The 20,908-nt window shown below is 37.8% G+C and overlaps 1 protein-coding gene across 7 annotated transcripts in view; it reads left to right on the top strand.

Moving 5' to 3' along the window:
• LOC127639142 (DENN domain-containing protein 5B) overlaps positions 1-20,908 on the top strand; it is a 56,956-nt gene that overhangs the window by 24,359 nt on the left and 11,689 nt on the right. For 4 of the 7 annotated variants that reach the window (XM_052121014.1, XM_052121013.1, XM_052121012.1 and 1 more), the window contains 11 exons: positions 1,520-1,629; positions 4,331-5,048; positions 7,335-7,522; positions 12,210-12,785; positions 13,042-13,273; positions 14,740-14,890; positions 16,135-16,225; positions 18,874-19,005; positions 19,149-19,301; positions 19,393-19,471; positions 20,660-20,741. In XM_052121014.1, coding sequence (XP_051976974.1) covers positions 1,520-1,629; positions 4,331-5,048; positions 7,335-7,522; positions 12,210-12,785; positions 13,042-13,273; positions 14,740-14,890; positions 16,135-16,225; positions 18,874-19,005; positions 19,149-19,301; positions 19,393-19,471; positions 20,660-20,741 — 2,512 coding nt within the window. Of the gene's footprint in view, positions 1-1,519; positions 1,630-4,330; positions 5,049-7,334; positions 7,523-12,209; positions 12,786-13,041; positions 13,274-14,739; positions 14,891-16,134; positions 16,226-17,062; positions 17,171-18,873; positions 19,006-19,148; positions 19,302-19,392; positions 19,472-20,659; positions 20,742-20,908 lie in introns of all 7 variants that reach the window. The other 3 variants (XM_052121010.1, XM_052121009.1, XM_052121008.1) reach the window with 1 other exon arrangement.

The raw sequence follows: 20,908 nt of genomic DNA, 5'->3' as shown, positions 1-20,908 counted from the left end.
CAATTTCATTAAGGTCATTGTTTCTATTGTTCCTCTTTCTACATCCTTCCCTTTCGAGTTTACCAATGTGGACGCTCATAGTTTAATGTGGGTCATTTGCCTCTGCTTGTTATTTTAAGTAATTTCCTATCAGTTATCTCTCCCTCCCACCCTATATTTGACTGTCTTGTTTCTCAGTTGTTCTCATGCTGTTCCTGCTAACACTTCACAGGGTGTTTGCATCACTCACTCTCTCTCTCACGTGTATGCCTGAGGCCCCAGACTCTATCTGTAATCAAGGGCTTTAGTAGATTTCTCCTCCTCTCTGTCACTTCCTGTTAGTTAATGCCCAGGGCTGTGATGAGGCCAAATCACTGCCAGTTCGCCTCACAAATCACAAGCTAGGCATAAATAATGTTCATATGAGAGGAAGCTGAATTGATTTAGACTAGATTGTTAATTCAACTCCATATTAATTACCTTATTGTACTTCTTTGTGATTCAGTGTCTTCATCTGCTTAACACGTTGTAGCATCAGTAAGTGCAGTTAACATAAAGATAAGACAACACTGATAGGGAGAGCATTTACCACAGGACCCGTCTGATCACCCTTCTTTTTTTACTGCTCATCGAATCCAAGTCCTGGATGACACTAAGTCTTCTCAATATGCACTGTTGTGTTTTTCAAGGCTGTTTTCCAATCTCTGTTCCTCCTGGCTGTGTTTTGCTGTCAAAGCTTTGCTGTTTTAATCTAAAACTGTGGGCTGTGTGTGTCTCGCTCAACAGTAAGCTGTATTACTGAGCCAAAAAGTAATTGTGTCTTCATGAACGCAACAGTTTTCATTTGATCAAGAGTAATGATGACTTCATAACGTTTTTAGCTTATCTTTGGGTCCTAGATTTGAAACTTCTCGTAAAGCCATGGAAATAAATCAAAACCTGTTCTCCTGATGTTGGAATATGTAAGGACAAAAATGCCCGAGTGTACAAAGCCAGATGTGGGTGTTTGTTGATGTTGAGGTTGGAGAGCAAGGAGTCCTGCTCTGATAAATACTATTCCTTCAGAGACAGGTGTTGTATCTGGGTCACATTTACACAGCAAATACGAGTAGATTATTCTGGCCAGCTTACCTGAAAGAGCCGAGGACTAGTATCCTAGACCTTCAAAAGAGCATGTTATAAGAAGCCAGAAAATGAAGGAAATATAATAGCTCATGGATAAATATACAGTTAACAGAACAGGTTTAGTGCAAACAAGTTGAAGGTAAAGAATGTAATCCTTTGTATTAGTGCAATATGAGTAGTAAACATGGTCACTTCCTGTCTGTGGATGACTCTTTACAGTACAATCCTCAAAAAGGCCTTGAGTTGATGGCAAAATCATGAAACTTTTATTAGTTTAATGTAGTTTAAATGAGATATATGACAAGCCGTTCTTATTTACGACCGTATTTAAGGATTCACTCACTCAAATCTTTTGCATTTAAAAGCTTTTGAATAATTAACTCTTCTTTCTCTATATTTCTTGCCATCTCTTTAGGGGAAAACTTTGATCAGAGCCCTTTGAAAAGGACCTTCAAATCCAAAGTACTGGCCCACTACCCGGAGAACATAGAGTGCAATCCGTTTGACCAGGAGGCTGTTAACATGGTAAGTGATTTTAATTCTATCTCTTTAATTCTTTAAAACGATTTAATTCACGCCTCTTTCTGTCTCTCTCTTTCTGGGGTGTTTGGGAAAATTATTTGATTTCAATTAGTGAAGCTATTTGCACTGAAACAACATTCCTCTTCAAAAGTAGTTCAAAATATATGCTTTTGAGCAGTTATTGTTCATTTGATATCGATCGGAAGTGCATGTTTGATCATGCTGAGGCTTTTACAGTAAATCTAACATGTCCAACACATCTAAACCTGTTTTGTTTCCTTTTCAAACAGAGTTTCCCACTCTCCGTATTTCTCACATTAGTCATGGGAGAGATCTGTCGTAAACATCTGCATTGATTTGGAGTGTCATAACATGTACACATGAACGCACACTCTCACTCACTCCATGGTTGCACGCATTGATCAGTTGAGGGGGTTGTGTTACCAGCATTCAGATGTAACAGAAACCTCTGACTTATCGGTCCCATGTCGCAAGGTCATTTTTTTCCATAAGCAGCTTAAACGGAAGCTCGACAGTAGTGACACCAGCATCAATTATTCAACTCAAGCTCTCTGCTTACGTCGGCATGGTACAGTCCATTGTGCATATTCTAGCTCTGTAAAAGAACACCTGAATTGTACAGCCGCAGGACTTATAATGCCAACACATCATGTTTTACCAAAAATGAAATGACGTTCCTGTTGAATCATTTTTCAAGGCCAGTAGAGTGAGTCTTGTAGTAAATACAGCCACTCACACAAACACACAAGAGATTGAAAGACAGCTTGCAATCACAAAAGTCAATTTCTGCTCACTCCTCTGAGGCCTGGGTGAAATTCCCCTATGATTACTTTCATTTTTCAATTCCACTCTTGGCTTATCTGCTTTTCATTCCCCATTTTTTTGTTCTCTTGCTGTCCTCTCTCTTTCCCTTGTGCTTGCTGTTTTCTTGCTCTTCAATTCAGTCTTTAATTCTCACTCTCGCTCCTTGAGCATGTTTGACGTATATCTGTGTGTGTGTGCATGCATTTTTGAATCTCTTCATGCAGCCATTAGTAAGCAGGTGTCCTAATGATGGGCACAATTAAGTGTCAATTGAGCATTGCAGTGCTTGTGTGTAATTTCCCATTAAAAATGTAGTTGTATGGCTTTTAATCCATGTGTATTAGCTTCTAATCCATTTATATACTCCAAAAGGTTAACCAAATTATCGGCAGATATGCACATTTAAAATTCTTTCCATTCCGAGAAAAACAGACCAAAAATATCGATGACTCATCTTGCACTACACATATTTTTGTCCAATATAATGCTCTCCGGAATGAAAATGTCCCTCCCCCACCTAAAGTGGCAGATACTCTGGAAGTGGTGATTTACTTCTTTTGGAAAAGGTCATGAGACATCAGTGTATTACTCCCTGTTAATTCAGAGTCTGGGGGACGGAGCTTTGTCTTCTCAAGAGATTATGGGAGAAAGATTTAAATTTGGTATTTGATTAGGGAGTGTGGACTAGGATTCTAAAAAGCATCAAGTCTACATCTAGAGATGCAAGGGTCCATCTGATACGATTTAATGTTTTGCATCGATTCTACTGGACTCCCTCTAGATTGTATAGGTTGGGTCTAAAAGACACACCCACCTTCAGAATCTGGCGACAGGACACGTGTTTTTTGGGGATGTATAAAGAGCCAAGAATTTTGGTTGGGGATTCAGAACTTTAATGTCTGAGTTATTGGACACTGAATTTTCATTTAACCACAGACTCCGTATCCTGGGTGATGGGACAACTCTTGATATTGGGGACAATTATTAAAAAATGTGGGTCCTAGCCGGAGACATGATTGGTAGGAAAATTATCCTCAGGGGATGGAAGTCGGCTGAGGCACCCTCATTTACGGAGTGGCGCGTGGAGATGGCAGCGTTTTGAATAAAATGCACTTTGAAATTCAAATCCAACCACTCGATGTAAGATAATGTTTGATTCATTGTAAGAATTGTATCTATCTTTGTTTAAATGTTTGGGTAACCAACCCCATGCCCTTAATAGATTTGGCACAGCCAAAAACAAACAAACAAGTTTTATTTTGTAGGCAAAATGGCAATATTAGTCTAAGTGGTCAGCTGGTGGGAGACAGAATGTTTTATAGCTAAGCTGACTGGTCAGTATGTGTGCAGAGTGAGTGAAAAACCATCCTCCTGAGCATGTGCTTGGCTGTTTTTTTGTCTGGCGCCAACGGCTTATTCCCGTATAATTCTGCTCTTCATTATAAATTGATTAGAAAAATCTCATTGATTTACATTGCATGTATACAGTATACAGTATATATCTATATATGTGGTTTGATATTTTCTAATGCTCTGTCATCCCTACCATAGTACAGAATGATTTCCATATTTATGAAGCATGGTATTTCAAATACATGCCCAAAAACACCCTTCTACTTCTTGGTGGTACTTTGCTTGTGAATTTTGGCATTAAATTCTCATACTTGGCCGAAATGTTGGAACAGTTTGTCTCATGAGATATGTTTCTTGTAGTTCTACAGTGCTGTAGGTACATTGCATTATATATTCACACTGGAAATGTACACTGTTGAACTCATGGATATGTCAGGTTGCACAATAAAGATGGCATTATTCAGTGAGTTAAGTAAATATCAGAAGCAATAACTCGTACTCTCACTCTCTCTCTCTCTCTCTCCAGCTCTGTATGCCCAAAGGTCTCTCTTTCCGAACTCAACGTGACAGTCTCACCCCGCAGTTCCACTCTTTCCTCATAACTAGAGAAGACGGTTCTCGCACTTATGGTTTCGTCCACACTTTCTACGAAGAGGTCACCAGCCCTCAGATCTGCTCCGCCATGCAGACGCTACACCAGATGCACCAAGCGGAGCATAACACATCTGCCCACAAATGCCCTTCATCTTCCTCCTCCTCATCCTCCTCATCTTCATCATCTAGTATGGACTCGTTAGCCAGCAGTCTGGATGAAATCGAGTCTCCCTCGTCATCACAAGGTACCCGCAGAAGCTGTGGCTGCTCAGGAGAAGGTTACGACTCCCTTCGCGACACGCTGTACGTGTCCAAAGCCATGTGTCTGATCACGGCCATGCCCTTCATGCATGCTTATAAACGCTTCCTGTCCCAGATCCACCGCGCAGTTACGTCCAATCAGCCACCTCCACTCCCTTTGGAGAGTTACATTTATAACATCCTCTATGAAGTACCTTTGCCCTCACCCGGACGCTCTTTAAAGTTCCATGGTGTGTATGAACCAATCCTGTGCCAGAGGCCTGGCATTGGAGAGCTGCCATTGGCTGATTTCCCACTGGGTGAGGCCTTTCGGTTGTTGGGGGCGGAAAATCTAGTGCAGCTTTTCACTTGTGTCCTACTGGAGATGCAGATCCTCCTCTACTCACAGGGTAAGAAAGGAATAGTTCACCCAAATATGACAACTCTATCAATTTTCACCCTCTTGTTGTTCCAAACCTTTTTGATTGACTTCTGCAAAACAACAACCCAAAAGTGATCCAAACTTTTACAAAGTGTTATAAAAGTAATCCATGCAACTCCTACATCATATTCCAAGTCTTCTGAAGGTATACGATGTGTTAAGTAATTTACGAAAGTATACGAAATTTAAGTAATTTTTTCAGTTAAAATCTCTGTCCACATTGTGTTTATGATCGCTATGAGAGAAGCTCGCTCAAATTAACTTGCTAGCAATTAACTGCCATTGTATTGAAAGACAGTCGTTAAAACATCTTTTTGTGTTCCACAGAAGATAGGAAGTCATTGGGAACTACGTGATGAGTAAATTATGAACAGTTAATTTTTGGTTCCCTTAAATTGTTCTTTTTGGCATCTTTTATCTTTACAGAGTTCAAAATTATCTTTTTGCCACACCTGCCAAAAAGATGTCTATCTGGTCATGAAATTGTGTTTTGCAATATTTCAATAAAAAATATTGGTAACACTTTTCTAATAACTACACGGTGTAAAGCATTAGTTTGTTAATTATTTATAACTCACTTTATAATTATTACATGGTATGAAGTATTTGTAAAGCATTCGTTTCTCATTGTTCCTACATTAATAGATTTAATAGAGTATATTCAAATAGTATGTTAGTCATGTATACATATATATATATATATATATATATATATATATATATATATATATATATTATGCTATTTTATGAAAGTAAAAGGGTCCTTAGTAAACTATTTTTAAGAGTTACAGATTATTAATAAATGCTTTATTGGCCATATATAGTTCTCACTTTCGATTAGTTCATGCAAAATACAGTACTTAGCAATTATAAAACATTTAATATTGCAGTAATATGTGTCCTAAAACAGCAATCAACACAAGAACTAAGTAAAAATGTATATCCTGTTCATTACAAATATACAATAAATGTTAAGATATTATCTTAACCAACTGAATTAATGCATGCCTTAATGTTCTCAAACACTTCTTTACCACTGGTATTCCAGGTTACAACTGGAACTAACGTTATTTCTTTATAGCGTATAAATGTATAACCAGTGTTGGAACAAAAATTTATATATAATGAATTAATACAATGCAAATTAATGCTATGCAACTACTTTATACCATGTTGTTTTTATAAAGTGTTACCAAAATATTTTGTATATTTTTGTAATACATATAACAATCGAATAATGAAGCTTTTTACTTTTTAAATTTATAACAAACTTCACGGGTCATTGATTCAATCACAGCAATATACAAGAAATGCTGATGATGTCTCTAGGTGAAACAGGCCACAAAAACGTGACGTTACATTGTGATTTTGTTTCTCATATTTTCATTTTGGTTGCTTCATGTGACGTGATGTCACATCGAATAATCCTGTCTATGGGAGTTTTGCAGGTGTGGATTTGCTTTTTCCTACTTTGGATTGTAACTTTTATCATTACCGACTGATGTTTTCGTAAGTTGACTGTTTGCATGCCTATGATTTGAATTGCTCACTTTACTCAGTTTACAGTATATTATCAGTTTTACAATTTGACTTGAAGCATGTAAATGTTGCTGATTAATGTACCTGCCAACTTTTTAGTTACTTTGTTTTCCCAGGTGAAAAAGACGTACAATTAAGTGTATTAAAAATGTACTTAAATATGTTTTTAGTACAATACAAATATAATGTAATGCATTTTTAATACACTTAATTGTACGTCTTTTTCACCTGGGTTATTTCCTTTCTAAAGCTCTTTTTGATTTGTCCAAGTGCTATTTTCAAACATAAGTTATAGTGTTGGCTGTGAAGTCAGTAATGTAGCTTTCCCAAAGTTTTGCAAACCTTTGTGTATATATTTTTAAGACTGTTGTGTCTGCATTTAAAGATCATGTGTCTTGAGTCTTGACTATGCAGATCAGTTCAGTTTAACATTTAATCTCAGTTCTGATGCTCTCAAATACGTCTCTGCAGGGTCTTTGATGTGGAGACTGTATGAATGTAGAGGGGGCTAATGAATATTACATTACCCTGCAGCAGCACATATGCTTTTTGGCAAACACAAGCTGAAACCCATGCTAATGTTTTCCTCTGATGTAGTTCTCGATATTAACTAATGATGCACGTTTACGAGAAGCATCTATTAATAATCACATTGCTCTGTTTTATGAAGTCTACTCTACAGTGTTATGTGATGGAGTTTCTGTTTATTTGATAGATTACCAGAGGCTTATGGTGACTGCAGAGGGAATCACAACGCTGCTGTTCCCTTTCCAATGGCAGCACGTGTATGTGCCAATCCTGCCCGCTTCTCTGCTGCACTTCCTGGATGCCCCTGTGCCCTATCTCATGGGCCTGCAGTCCAAAGAGGGCACAGATCGCTCCAAACTGGAGCTGCCTCAAGAGGTACACACATACATGCTCAAACTGCACACATGCCTGCACTCCAAAACACATACACACTCTTTATCTCTACACAGCCACTTGCAGAAATCCCTTCGACGTGGATGCAGCCATGAAGTGGGCTGCTATATTAAGAGGCTTTGTAACTGTGGAGCCGGATTGGCTCATGACGATGGGTAATCTGCATATGAGAAAGCCCTTGGTGCCTTTAAAAAACACCTTAGGCAGCCATTGTAGTTTGAAAGCTCTTTATTTTACTTTCCTTCTTTTACATGTGACCACCTCTCAATGGTGCTATTTATCAGAAGACCCGATATTAAATGATTGGTTCACCCAAAATTAAAATTCTCTTATTTATTCACCCTCATTGTATCCCAGATGTGTATTCACCGGAATACATTTGAAGAAATATAAATATAGAAAAATATCCTGACCGGAAGCATGATTTTGAGTTAAAAAGAAGTACATAAATATTTTTCTTTTTCACACCGAAAGCGATCATGTTGCTTTAGAAGACATTAATTTAACAGCTGGTGTCATATTGATGACGTTTATGCTGATTGTCTGTCATTTTTGGAGTTGAAAACAGAAATCTCCATTCACTTGCCTTTTAAGGACCTACTGAGCTGAGATATTTTTCTATTTTTCTTCAAATGTGTTCTGATGAAGAAATAGAGTCATACACACCTGGGATATCATGAGGGTGGGTAAATGAGGGTGAGAAAAGTTTCATTTTTAGGTGAACTATTCCTTATAAGAACAGATTATTTATGAAATACAAAAGTGTGAATATATATAAAATTTATATACAAATTGGGTGATCTGATTAAATGTCTGTCTCTGGATGCAGAGGCACAGTGTCCCCATACTGAGAATTTTTGTGTTGACTTGTGTTATTAACATTTGATCCTTTTGTTACTTTTGTGTCTCACTGTATCTGAATTCTTAGCAGAGGTTAATAATTCACCGTTTGTCTGTGTGGATGCTGTGAATCTCCTCCCAGGCTTCCCCACATCCTCATCCCCAAATCCCATTTTCCATAAACGCCAGATCCAGATTTCCTTCTATGCATTCTCTTTGAAGTCATAATGACCCAGAAAACTACAAGATACAGAACGAAGGAGTGAGAGAGAGAGAGAGAGAGAGAGAGAGAGAGAGAGAGAGATTATTTTGGAACAGCTGCATGCTTCTGGGTTCTGTTGTCACTGTTCTATTATTTGTGAGAGTGAACAGGGCTTCCAGAACTTCTGTAGTCCCTGTAATCAACCATACCTTTCTTTAGAAACAAAAGAGATTTTAATGCACAAACTGGGTACCTCACAGTATTCAAAAACACATGTGTGCGCACCCACACACACACATTTACATATGTAGCAATATAATGGGTACTTCTTCTTGACTTCCATTGTTTTTAAGGTGCACATACAAAGTGTGACAGGGCGGAGGGCGGGGCCGGGTTGTGATGCTACACACCTGGCCCCTAATCAGGCTAATCAAGCCTCAGAGAGGGATAAAGGCCAACTGGAGACTGCAGTGGGACAGAGAGAGATTTTCGGGCAGCTGCCCTACACCCTTGTGTGTTTGTCTTTTTGTTTAAGTTCCTTATTAAAATATTATTTATATTGTCGAGCCGGTTCTCGCCGCCTCCTTTCCATTAATACCTTTACACAAAGCTTTACAGATTACCCATGATTATGGGTTATCTGCATGTCAGACTTTAAGCTAAAAACGAATTACAAAACTTTGCATTGAAAGAATACATTTAGTAGTTTTATGTATAATTTATTTTCTTTTGAGAATGTCTCCCACAAAGGAGTCTTTTCAAATCTGGCTTACTTCTGGTGACATTTTCAGTGATTTGTGTCCCCAAACTCTAGCTAGGTCATCTAAGTGCCTCTCTTTCTGGCAGGCTGTCAGCATTGTGGCCTGACAGAATGGACAGTTCTGCTTGTCTACTTGACTGATTTATTTTTACAGCAGCAGGGACACACACACTTGAGGGCATTTTGTCTGCATGAGCTGCATTGCATGTGACTAGAGAGCAGCAGGGTTTCTCTATCTCACACACTGTGAGAATTATAATGATGAGCTGCAGCACTGATTTAACCTAACTCCAAATATTGGCTTTGGTTATTAGGTCAGTACAGCTGATGATTTGCTATCGCAACACTGGGTTGGTGTCTGTTTGTGTACTGCAATTTCCCAGGGAGCGTTTGTGTTTGTTATGTCCATGACAATGTATTTATAATCTTAGTGTTAATGTAGTGTTATGTTCATTATGTTAGATAAACGTTTTGAACCGAGATTCAAATTCTCTGTCCATAAATTTTAAATACGCACATTAGCACATATACACACATGCATGCACAGAAACGCACATTTCTATTATGTCAGGACATTATCATAATTATTTTGAATTATACTTGCAAATGGGTGCCACAAGTCGAAGTATAATCAAACAAAAGCTTAAATGAGCAGTGACAAAAAAAAAGATTTTGGACCGTAAAACATAAACTACTGAAATTGTGTGCGGTTTGTAGAATAGGTCAGAGTGGGGTAAGACCTGTCCCCCCCTAATCTAGCAAACTGTGCTCAATTTCTGTCACGAGACCATATATTATGAAAGGGTCCATCATAGATAAGTACACTTGAGAAAATAATTATAATTTTTATGCATTTTATATATGTTTATTGGTGAACTGTCAATATCAAGTCGATGTTTATTTACACAAACAACAGAAGTGCTTTACATTTCAAAAAGCAAAGTATTAGATTTAGGAGACAAGAGGGAATAGGATAAATAATAAAGGACCATTTCCTTTGAAACAGCATAAAACGTCCAGTGCTATCAAAATCTAGAGAACAAAAATAGGCCTTTAAACTGGATTTAATAATGGATATGGAATGACCTAATGTGAATATATAAAACCATGAAAATTATTTGGATACTGATTAACCATGAATTATGATTTTTTTTTCCCCTCAAAATTATAGCTGTGTGTAATTTTGTGTAACTACTTTTGTGATTCTTTTTTTTTTTTTTTTTGGATGCTTTTACACCTAAATATATTTCAACTAGGGCTGTCAATTGATAAAAATGTTCAATCGAATTAATTACATGGTGTGCTGATTAATAACAATACAAAAAATGATCACATAATGATATTTACTGTGAAAGGCCCCAACTAAAGGTAATTTATAAAAAAATATTTAAAACAATTAGAATATGTTATAAAAATGAGGGTACAATGGGGCAAAAGCCATCCCATAACGCAATTTGGCTTTTTTTCTGGTCCCAATGTATCAAGGTCAAAAAGTGTATTTATTTTTATTGAATATTGATGGAGCAACATCATTTGTGTGAAAAGAAATTATAACAGAAGGTTGTTTCGATTTAAAATTCAGTAAAAAAAAAAGTGATGAGGGAGCCTTTAACCCCACACTTAGAGTAAAGTGATATCGTGTAGATATAAGCGTTATAGTTATAGTCCAACATTTGTCAACTAAATGCAAACAAATTAAGATGATGCTTACTCAAAATAACTACTTCAGAAAAAAAGTCAACCATTTCACATTTGGCATTTCATTACATCTGAAGTATTCTATTAACAAACTCATCTATTATGATTGGAGTCAATATGAGCCCACTTTGAACATTTTTCATAACAAATCTATTCCCCCACTTTAAGAAACAAAATGTGTTTAATTGGGGCCTTTAGCTCCTGCAACAGGGGGCTTTTTATCCCAAATACAATCCTTACACTTATAGGACAGTTATTGAAAAATGTTTGATTTAATTATTTTGTCTCAAAAGAAATGTTAAATTCAGGAATTGTCATTAGCTAGATAAATTTGCAACATTTTAAAAACTATGAAAATTGCCTCAAAATCAACCTTTAGACTCCACATGCAAAGACTCATGGATCGGGACAATTTTCCAGTGTATAGTGACAAAAGTGCTGTGGTAGTTTTTGTTGTTTTTGTTAAGTGTTATGGGAGAAAATAAAATGAATGGAGCATTTTACCCTGCGGAGCCTTTAGCCCGTTGTACCCTAATATTCAGACAAATTAAATGCAGTAGGCTACATATATTTTGGCAACGCACAAGTAAAGCATTTAGACAATACAAAAGTGGTTTACAAAATACAAAAAGTCAAATTTTCATATCATTGAACATAATCCAATTTCTGGCCTACATCCTTCTGCTCTATTTTGAATTGTTATATATACTCGTGGGTCAGGCAGATGCTTTCGGAGTCTCACTTTGGTTGCATTGCATCTCACTGGTTTTCAGAAGTTATAGTCCTAAACACTGTTTAAGGAAGATGTTCCAAGTTAAACGTTGTTTGGAACTTTGAAAAAACTGGTCCAGCTGTCTTGGAGCGCAAAAGCGGTTCTTTTGACAAAGCATGTTGCCTGTTTAGCTGGTGCGCTGACTGCCCTCTACTGCATGTAGGTGCTTTATCAAGTTGGAATTGTTCTGATAGTAGGGACCTTATTACAGAATTTACATACAGTACATACAGTTGGGGGCATGATTAATTTAATTCATTTTAATGCATCATTTTCCATTTAATTTATTGCACTTAATGTATTTATTGGACAGCCCTAATTGTCTCATTCTTCAGAATAGCACAGCTTACCCCACTCTCCCCTAATGTTAATTTATGTGGCTCCTCGATCTCTTCAGGCAAACCTGTGCTTCGTTGACATCGACAACCACAGTATTGAGCTGCCTGAAGACTTCCCTCAGTTTCCCAACAAGACTGAGTTCATCCAGGAGCTGAGTGAGGTGTTACTCAGTTTTGGCTTGTCTCCAGATGGAGGCAAAACCTCCCCTCCTCCTCCAGTCACCACACAGACCTCCACACTGGAGGCCGAACTAAAGAACATGTCTCTCAGAGAATTAGTGGATGACAAGAAGAATGGGAACCTGGGAGGAGAAGCACTGGATGTCTTGGAGCTTCTTCAGGGCAACCCTACTCTGGAGAGACTGCAGGCTCTGGCCAAGAGGACTGGGGTGAAAGTGGCCCGTTTGGAGGTGTTGGCAGCAGGGCAGAAGGGCACAGGGGAGGAGGGTGTGGGAGGAAGATCTCCCGCAGAGGAAGAGGAGCTGCGGAATGCTAAACTGAACGTGCAGCTGAGGGAGGTGTTTGCCGCACGCTTTGCAACGATGTTTGCAGACTACGAGTCGTTTGTGATTCAGAATTCGCCAGATTTGGAGTCCTGGCTGACCAATAGAGAGCAGATGCACAACTTTGACAAGGTGAATAACATATTTCACATAGAAAGATGCATATATTGTTTCAGAGGTCCCACACTCATGGAAAACCTTGAAATATCTTGGAATTTAAAAAAGATGTGACTAAGAAGTTTCCTTTCCTTTTTTAAAAGGAAAGTAGGGACAAGTCAAAATACATTTTTCTGGTTGTCAAGATTATGCCACAATTGCTGTCGTCTGAGCTTAATTTGTGTTGAACTTGGAATATTCCTTTAAGTACTTTAGTTTCTTTTCTCCTCAGGCCTCATTCCTTTCAGACCAACCGGAACCGTACTTACCCTTTCTGTCCCATTTTATCGAGACGCAAATGTTTGCCACCTTCATCGACAACAAGATCATGTCTCAGTGGGAGGAGAAAGAGCCCCTCCTAAGAGTGTTTGATGGACGCATTGAGAAGGCCCGCCTCTACAATGTCCGGGCCCCCAACCTGCGGTCTTCAATCTACCAGAAATGCACTTTCCTCAAGGAGTCTGGTAAGAACCTCAAATTTTCCTTTGTATTTTTAGATAAAAGAGCTTAACTTAATATACCAATTGTAACTTGCAGGGAGAGTTATTTACAAGGGTGCAGCAGCATTTAAAGGAGCCGTTCACAAACAACCCGTTTTTGTATCCGTCTGTTGTTTTTAGTTGTTTTCCTAGGTAAACTTGCGCTAGATGGCCATCTTTTACCAATGCACCATGTCTTGTGCAGGAGCACCACATTTTATGTAAATATATTGAACGAGAAGTGTGCAATGTTTTACATTTTTTAAAACACTTTCTACTATTTCAGTTTAATGTGCTGAGGTTTTGCTGAAAAGTGTAAACAATGTGGCTCTTTCACACTTTTAAAACACTGTCTGTTTGAGCACTCTGATGTGTCAACTTCTGGCACAACCAACAACGTGTAAGTTTGGCATGAAACAACAAGAGACGGTAGAGTGGAATGTGTGTTTTGAGTGTTCGAGGAAGCCTGTTTAGAAACAGTCACTTTTGCATTTCCGTTTGGTGCCACTAGGGGTGCAGAAATGGCACACTTCACCTTTAAAAAAAAAAAATAGTTTTTGAAGTTGATGTCTTTTATATTGTTTTGTATTTGGAGGTGGATTTGCATCTAGAAATCCATCTGTTGAGCTACGCTGGAATTGAAACCGTTTTGTTCCTCTCTGAGCTTATTGATGTCATGTTCTCTGCAGAGCATCTTGTATCATTCTGTTTATGGATGGATGGTTATTTACCCAGTAATAGCAAATAGTTTTAATGAGGCATGTATAAAAAAAGCAGTGCTGCTGCTTATGAATACAGATGATTGCAGAGAGTGACAGTTCAAGTGGGCGGGTGAGGGGCTGGAAGAGACAGAGGGACAAAGAGATAAAGCTCAAATATGTAATAAGAGTTTAAAAAGAGCACTGGAGCTCAGAATGAACGAACTGAAGAGCATGTCCTTATATGAGTCATATGAATGGATCGCTTTTGAAAGACTGCCAAATGCTGCACTTTATTGTGTTATCTGACGAAGCCTGTGTGTGTGTGTGTGGGTGTGTGTGGTGTGTGTGCTTGTTAAGCCCTCAGTAGCATTGTTAGGTCAATAACCTCTTGTCAGATTGAAGTTTGTTGTTGTAAGATGGATGCTGCTGTTATGGTTTGAAAATGTGCTTCTGAAATGAATGGTCGACCAATAGGGGTTTTTCAGTGGTTTCACCCTAAAATGAAAATTCTGCCATTTCATTTAGTATGACTTTATTCTGTGGAACACAAAAGGCGATGTTATGCAGAATGTTATTCTCAGTCACCATTCACTTTTATTGCATTTTTTTATTTCTTACAATGAAAGTGATTGTTGACTGAGGCCATCAGTCTTTAACATTCTGCATTCCTTTTGTGTTTTGCAAAAGAAAGTCATATGGATTTGGAATGACTTGTGACAACTCTTACAGAGCTCTGTTTCTCCCCTCCAGCTCAGGCCATTGAGCATCGACTGAGGAAGATCGACCACACTGCCATCCATCCTCACCTGCTGGATATGAAGATTGGTCAAGGAAAATACCAGCAGGGCTTCTTCCCCAGACTCCAAGCTGACGTGCTTGCCACAGGGCCCACCAACAACAAGTGAGTCCATCTGTATGAGAGACAGACAATGAGCCCATTTCAGAGTTAATATAAATTGAGCTTAATTATAGATATGATCCTTTGAAAAGAATAACAGTTTTGATGTCAATATCTAGCAGTTTTCAACCTGATAAGCAAGAGATAATGTTCAGCTGATCATTATTGCAAAATAAATCCAGACAGGGTGATCTCGGACCTCGACAAGATGATACTTAATAAATAAAGGGAGATTAAATATCGAGTTGAGTTTAATATAATATGTGACAAGAAATTCTGTTGAGTGCTGTGAGACATGAAAGAAGCACATTTATGTTGGAAATAAGTTGCCTGACAATTATAGTTTAGCGGTAACTATATGAAGTTATTTGATTGCAGAATGCGGGGATTAACCAATCAGAATCAAGTATTCCAGAAAACTGTGGAATAAGGGCTTTTATTTGTTAATGGTTTAGTATTAAATTTTATTAGTATTGTATTTATTTGAAGTTATTCAAAAATACATAAAAAATACAATTCATACAAAACAGTTACTTGAATACACCTCTCTTAAAAAAAAGTTTCCAAAAATTGCCAATGAAGAACTTTTTTGGTTCCACAAAGAACCTTTCAATGAACCTTTTTCTAGTCTAAAGAACCTTTTGTTTAAAGGGAATTGATGTAAAAGGTTCCTCATGGAAACATGCGTTCTGATAAAGAAGTGACTCTGTGATAAATCTTTTCAATTTCTGAGTTAAAAGTCATTTTGATGTTTCTTCTGAGACTTAAAGTAAAAAATTTGGTGAAACCGTCCTGAGACAGTAAAAAAAACAAGACTAATTTAAAGCTGAAATTCTTGAAAAAGGAGATGTTGGAATTAGTTGTTTGGAATAATATTTTATTATTATTCCTTAAAATAATCAAGCAAACAATTTTTGTTTTAATATTTTAAAAACTATTGTCCACCAAATCAAAGTTAGGTGGTGTCGCCAACATGCAGATGAAAAAAAGGTCCCTCATGTCTGTTTGTGAAGTTTTTCAAAAATATCAAATATTTGGACTTTTTTTTGTTGTTGTTGTATTATTTATTTATTTTAAAAGCAACATGTTGTTTAGGTTAAATGGAGTAACCCTAAGAGAACTAGATTTTTAAAAGAATATTTAACATCTCGGACGACCTTTTTTTGTCAATGACCGATGTATGTGTTTATTATAGTGTCTTTTAAAGCATGCATCGTGACTGACTTATCTAAATTGTCTTTCAACAGATGGTCCAATCGCACATGCTCAACTCAGCGTAGAGTAGACCGACACCGTCAACAGAACGAACATCTCGTGCTGGACAATGATCTGAAAGATGTGAGACTGCACTCTTTCTTTCTCTTCTCCCTCTCCTCATGTTTCTCTCAAAATCCGTTTTTGATTAGCATGAACATTTGTTCACATAATTCCTCCTTTCTTGAGTCTTTATGTATTTCATCATCTTTTTAACTTGAAGAGGGTCTCATTTGTCAGATGTTGGTAGATAAAGCTGTCTCTGTACACTCGTGGACAGATTCACAAAATGAATTAAACTGATGACGATAATGCAGTTCTGACAGCAAATGTCTAATGTCTGAATTGCCGACTGTGATTTACATTCAATTTGACTTGGAAATCGTTTGTGATGAGTCATACTCCATGCAAAGGTCTCTTGAGCTTTTTGTGAATCTGCCTGTTCTCGTTTCTAAAGTCTCATTTCTTTATCTCAATTTGTTTTCTTCTGAGCTGTCTTTTAAAGACCCCATGAAATCACTTGGCAGGCAGTTTTCTTTCCTGTGTGGATGTATTTCCTATTGAAACAGAAAAACGGTCACATCGAAGAGACTTGTCCCTTTTTTAAAATAGTAAATAAGTTTTGTTTACGTCACAGCTGTGAACATTGATTACATCTGCTAATAGTTAATTTAGTCGACTTTTAGGAGTACACTAGGCTATAGATGACCTCAAAGCTAACAGACATGGACTAAAAGTCCCGTATTTCATGGGGTATTTAAATTGTGTCAATATTTTCTCTGTTGTCTTTTCTTGTCTAACTACATCGCATTCATGTGCATGCTGCCTCTTTTCTTTCCTTTCTCTATTGTTTCTTCATCGTTTGTGTGTGTGTCTGTCGTTTGGATGCTGTTGGGTGTGGGCTGTAACACCTCACGGCAGGTGGAGGGATATTTGCTCCTGCAGAACTCTATGGCTTTCTGGGAGTGGGATAAGGCACCACCCCCACCCGTTAAACCACCCAAAAAGTCCTTCTCGGCCTGCTGTCTGGTATGTGGAGGCCTGCCATTATGTGACGAACTGAAGCACATTTCTGTGATGCCCTTAATAAACTCCTCCCTGAAGTCCAGATTCCTTGAAGCTCCACCTACAGACACTCACTGACCCTTTGACCTCTTTTGCACTCGATCCTGCCCCTGGAAATTCCCACACGTACTGATAAACAAGAGTTTATGTAGTGAATGCCTAGTGAACTCAACAATCACAAACCCTCCTGGAGCTCACAGGAAAAGGAATAAAATCCTCTAATTTGTAATCGGCCACTTTACTGTGTGATTCTGTCTTGTACCCCAAAGCATCCTGTTTACCTTTAGTGAAAATACCTCAAAGATTTATATGGGGATGTGTTGTCCAGTTTTGTAACATTTCAGTTTTTTTTACTCAAAAAAAGGTTTCGTTGTAATTTAATTTAACAATTTTATATTCCATGTTTTCTCTGACCCTTAGAAAAAAACTATATTTCCTTCGGTTCCTTAGAGACCTCTATATGTTTTTGATCTTGGGTTTGATTGACTTACCTCTTTGCATATTAAAGGAGTAATTACATCTCTGCCTAGTTGATGAATATTGAATATGTAGGTAGGGATGGTCATATGTAAATGTGCTTCTTATTGACTCATTTTAGCAGCTTGGTTTTTCATAAATTGTCTGGGTCGACCATGCGCTTTGAGTTGCGAACATTACAATATGTCTACATACTTTAGTAAATAAAACTTGAACTGTAATTACAAAAAAAAGCAATGACATATTTGATTATGTCCCCTTTAAAGGGATAGTTCACCCAAAAAAGTAAATTCTCTCATCATTTACTCACCCTCATGCCATCTCAGATGTGTTTGACTTTCTTTCTTCTGCAAAACACAAATGAAGATTTTTAGAAGAATATCTCAGCTCTGTTGGTCCTCACAATGCAAGTGAATGTTGACCAGAACTTTGAAGCTGCAAAAAGCACAAAGGCAGCATAAAAGTAATCCATACAACTCAGTGGTTAAATCCATGTCTTCTGAAGCGATATGATAGGTGTGGGTGAGAAACAGACCAATATTTTAGTCCTTTTTCTTTTACTATATATACACATCTGGGAAGGGAGGACAAAAAAAGTAGAAAGCAAAGTCGGGAAGGATAAAGCAAAGGCAAAGAATATATAAATCATATTTGCACAACAGCCCAGTAGGTGGCGATATGCACGAAGAATGCAAAACAGAAGAACTCTCGTGAACATGCATAGGAGGGCTGTATATTAAAAAAGGACAAATATTGATCTGTTTCCCACCCACACCTATCATATTGCTTCTGAAGTCATGGATTTAACCACTGGAGTTGTATGGATTACTTTTATGCTGCCTTTGTGTGCTTTTGGAGTGTCAAAGTTTTGGTCACCATTCACATACACTGAATTGTCCAACCTGAGCTGAGATATTCTTTTAAAAATCTTTGTTTGTGTTCTGCAAAAGAAGGAAAGTCAGACACATCAGGGATGGTATGAGGGTGAGTAAATGAGAGCATTTTCATTTTTGGTTGTACCATCCCAACAAATCAAGACTTTAAATTCTATTCTAAAATTCTAATTCAACTATATTGATGTATCTTTTTTGACTTACTTGATTTAAAGTGAGCCAGAGAATGTGAACCTCTTTTGAACCTCACTCACTGTGTATCGTCTCTCACATGTCTGTGTCTTGATCTCTATCTAGAAATACATGCAGGAAGCCCGTAACCTGGGGAAGAACCTGAGACAACCAAAACTTTCAGACCTCTCTCCAGCTGTTATCGCTCAGACCAACTGGAAGTTTGTGGAGGGCTTGCTAAAAGAATGCAAGATGAAGGTCAAGATGAGTTTTAATTGCTTAATTGCTGGTCTGACTTCATTGTCTCTTGCATTAAAGCGACTTAAGAGAGAAGACAGTTTAAAGAGAAAAATGTCTGGCATGCTGTTTTTTTTTAATGGTGTTTATTGGTGGATTCTTAGACCAAGCGTATGCTGGTGGAAAAGATGGGGAGAGAGGCTGTTGAACTTGGGCATGGAGAGGCAAACATTACAGGGCTGGAGGAGAACACGCTCATTGCAAGCCTGTGTGACCTACTGGAGAGAATATGGAGCCATGGCCTACAGGTCAAACAGGTGAGGTTGACACACACAAACACTGGACGATGCATTTGTACAACACAATCTGTTGGTGGTAAGCATTGTTTGGTGTCATCTTTTTTTATAGGGAAAGTCTGCGCTGTGGTCTCATTTATTGCATTACCAGGCAAGAGTAGAGAAGAATCAACTGCAGTCCGAGTCACCAGGTAAAAACTTCCTCACACATGTATACAGTACATTTATATACGCTGTTAGAATCGAGCTACAGTGGGTTTTTGAGTAGTCGAGCTACATTCTTCATCTGTCTGTCCAAGTATACATGACACAATGCATTTTCAAAAATTTGAAGGATGAAATGACGAGTTAAATACACATCACATGTTTTCTGAGCACTTAAAATATATATATATATATATATATATATATATATATATATTGTTTTAGTTCAACTGAAACTGAACTTTTAAAGTGCATGTAAACCTGCACCATAGGTCAGAAACATAGAACTAGTGCACAAATGCAGGAGTGAATGCTTTGCTAATACATTGCATGCACGAGTTCCCATTTATAAACTGAAGATGCGTTCTTGCATTACTGAGGTGTCAACAAATCTCAGTACTCAAGGGGGTGAGAGAGTTACCTTGAAATGTCAGTGGCATTAAACCAAATATATTATTATTCATTAATCATCATTTACTCACCCTCCTGCCATCCCAGATGTCTACAACTTTGCAGAATGCAAGTGAACAGTTTTAGAAGAATATCTCAGCTCTGTAGGTCCTCACAATGCATGTGAATGGTGACCAGAACTGTTTTTGCTACATTTCTGTGCTTTTTGGAACTTCAACGTAATCCATACAAGTCCTTATTTACTATAAATTCTCCTGTGGACGAAGAATGTGAAACAAACAATATGGCAAAAACTAAGTGAAGAATTAAAGTGAAAGTGGAGATTTACAGTAAAAAAGACTTAATATTGATCTGCTTCTCACCCACACATATCATGTTGCTTCTGAAGACATGGATTTAACCACTGGAGTTGTATGGGTTACATAAAATTACTTTTATGCTAGCTTTATGTGCCTTTGGAGTTTCAAAGTTCTGGCCACTATTCACTTGCATTGTGAGGACCTACAGAGCTGAGATATTCTTTTAAAAATCTTTGTGTTCTGCAGAAGAAAGTAAGTTATACACATCTGGGATGGTATGAGGGTGAGTAAATGATGAGAAATGTTTTATTTTTGGGTGAACAAACCCTTTAACTGCAATGACAAGCTTGCGCAGATAGATGTTCTTATGTTGACGTAACTGTACATTGACAGAGGCCAAACATTACCTCACAAAGTTAATGTCTAACAAAACAGTTGTATATATGTGTTTTTCTCTTTTTCCAGTGTCTAATGGACAGGAAAGGCGCAAGTCGGAGTCCAGTTTTGGCCTTCCTGTGTTACGTGTATCACTTATACAGGATATGAGGTGTGTTCACAGCCTGGGGATAGCTTAATGTTGTAAACAGCAGTGCATGTGTGCGTGATTTTTAAATGATGATGATAATCTTGCAGTTAACCGAGAGCAATCGATGTACACCCACAATGTTCTGTTGGCCTCTCCAACCCACATATGCTCTGTTACACCATTGCTTT

This window comes from Xyrauchen texanus, chromosome 47, assembly GCF_025860055.1.
Source record: "Xyrauchen texanus isolate HMW12.3.18 chromosome 47, RBS_HiC_50CHRs, whole genome shotgun sequence".
Classification (NCBI taxonomy): Eukaryota; Metazoa; Chordata; class Actinopteri; order Cypriniformes; family Catostomidae; genus Xyrauchen; species Xyrauchen texanus.
This window is presented reverse-complemented; position numbering and strand designations above follow the sequence as displayed.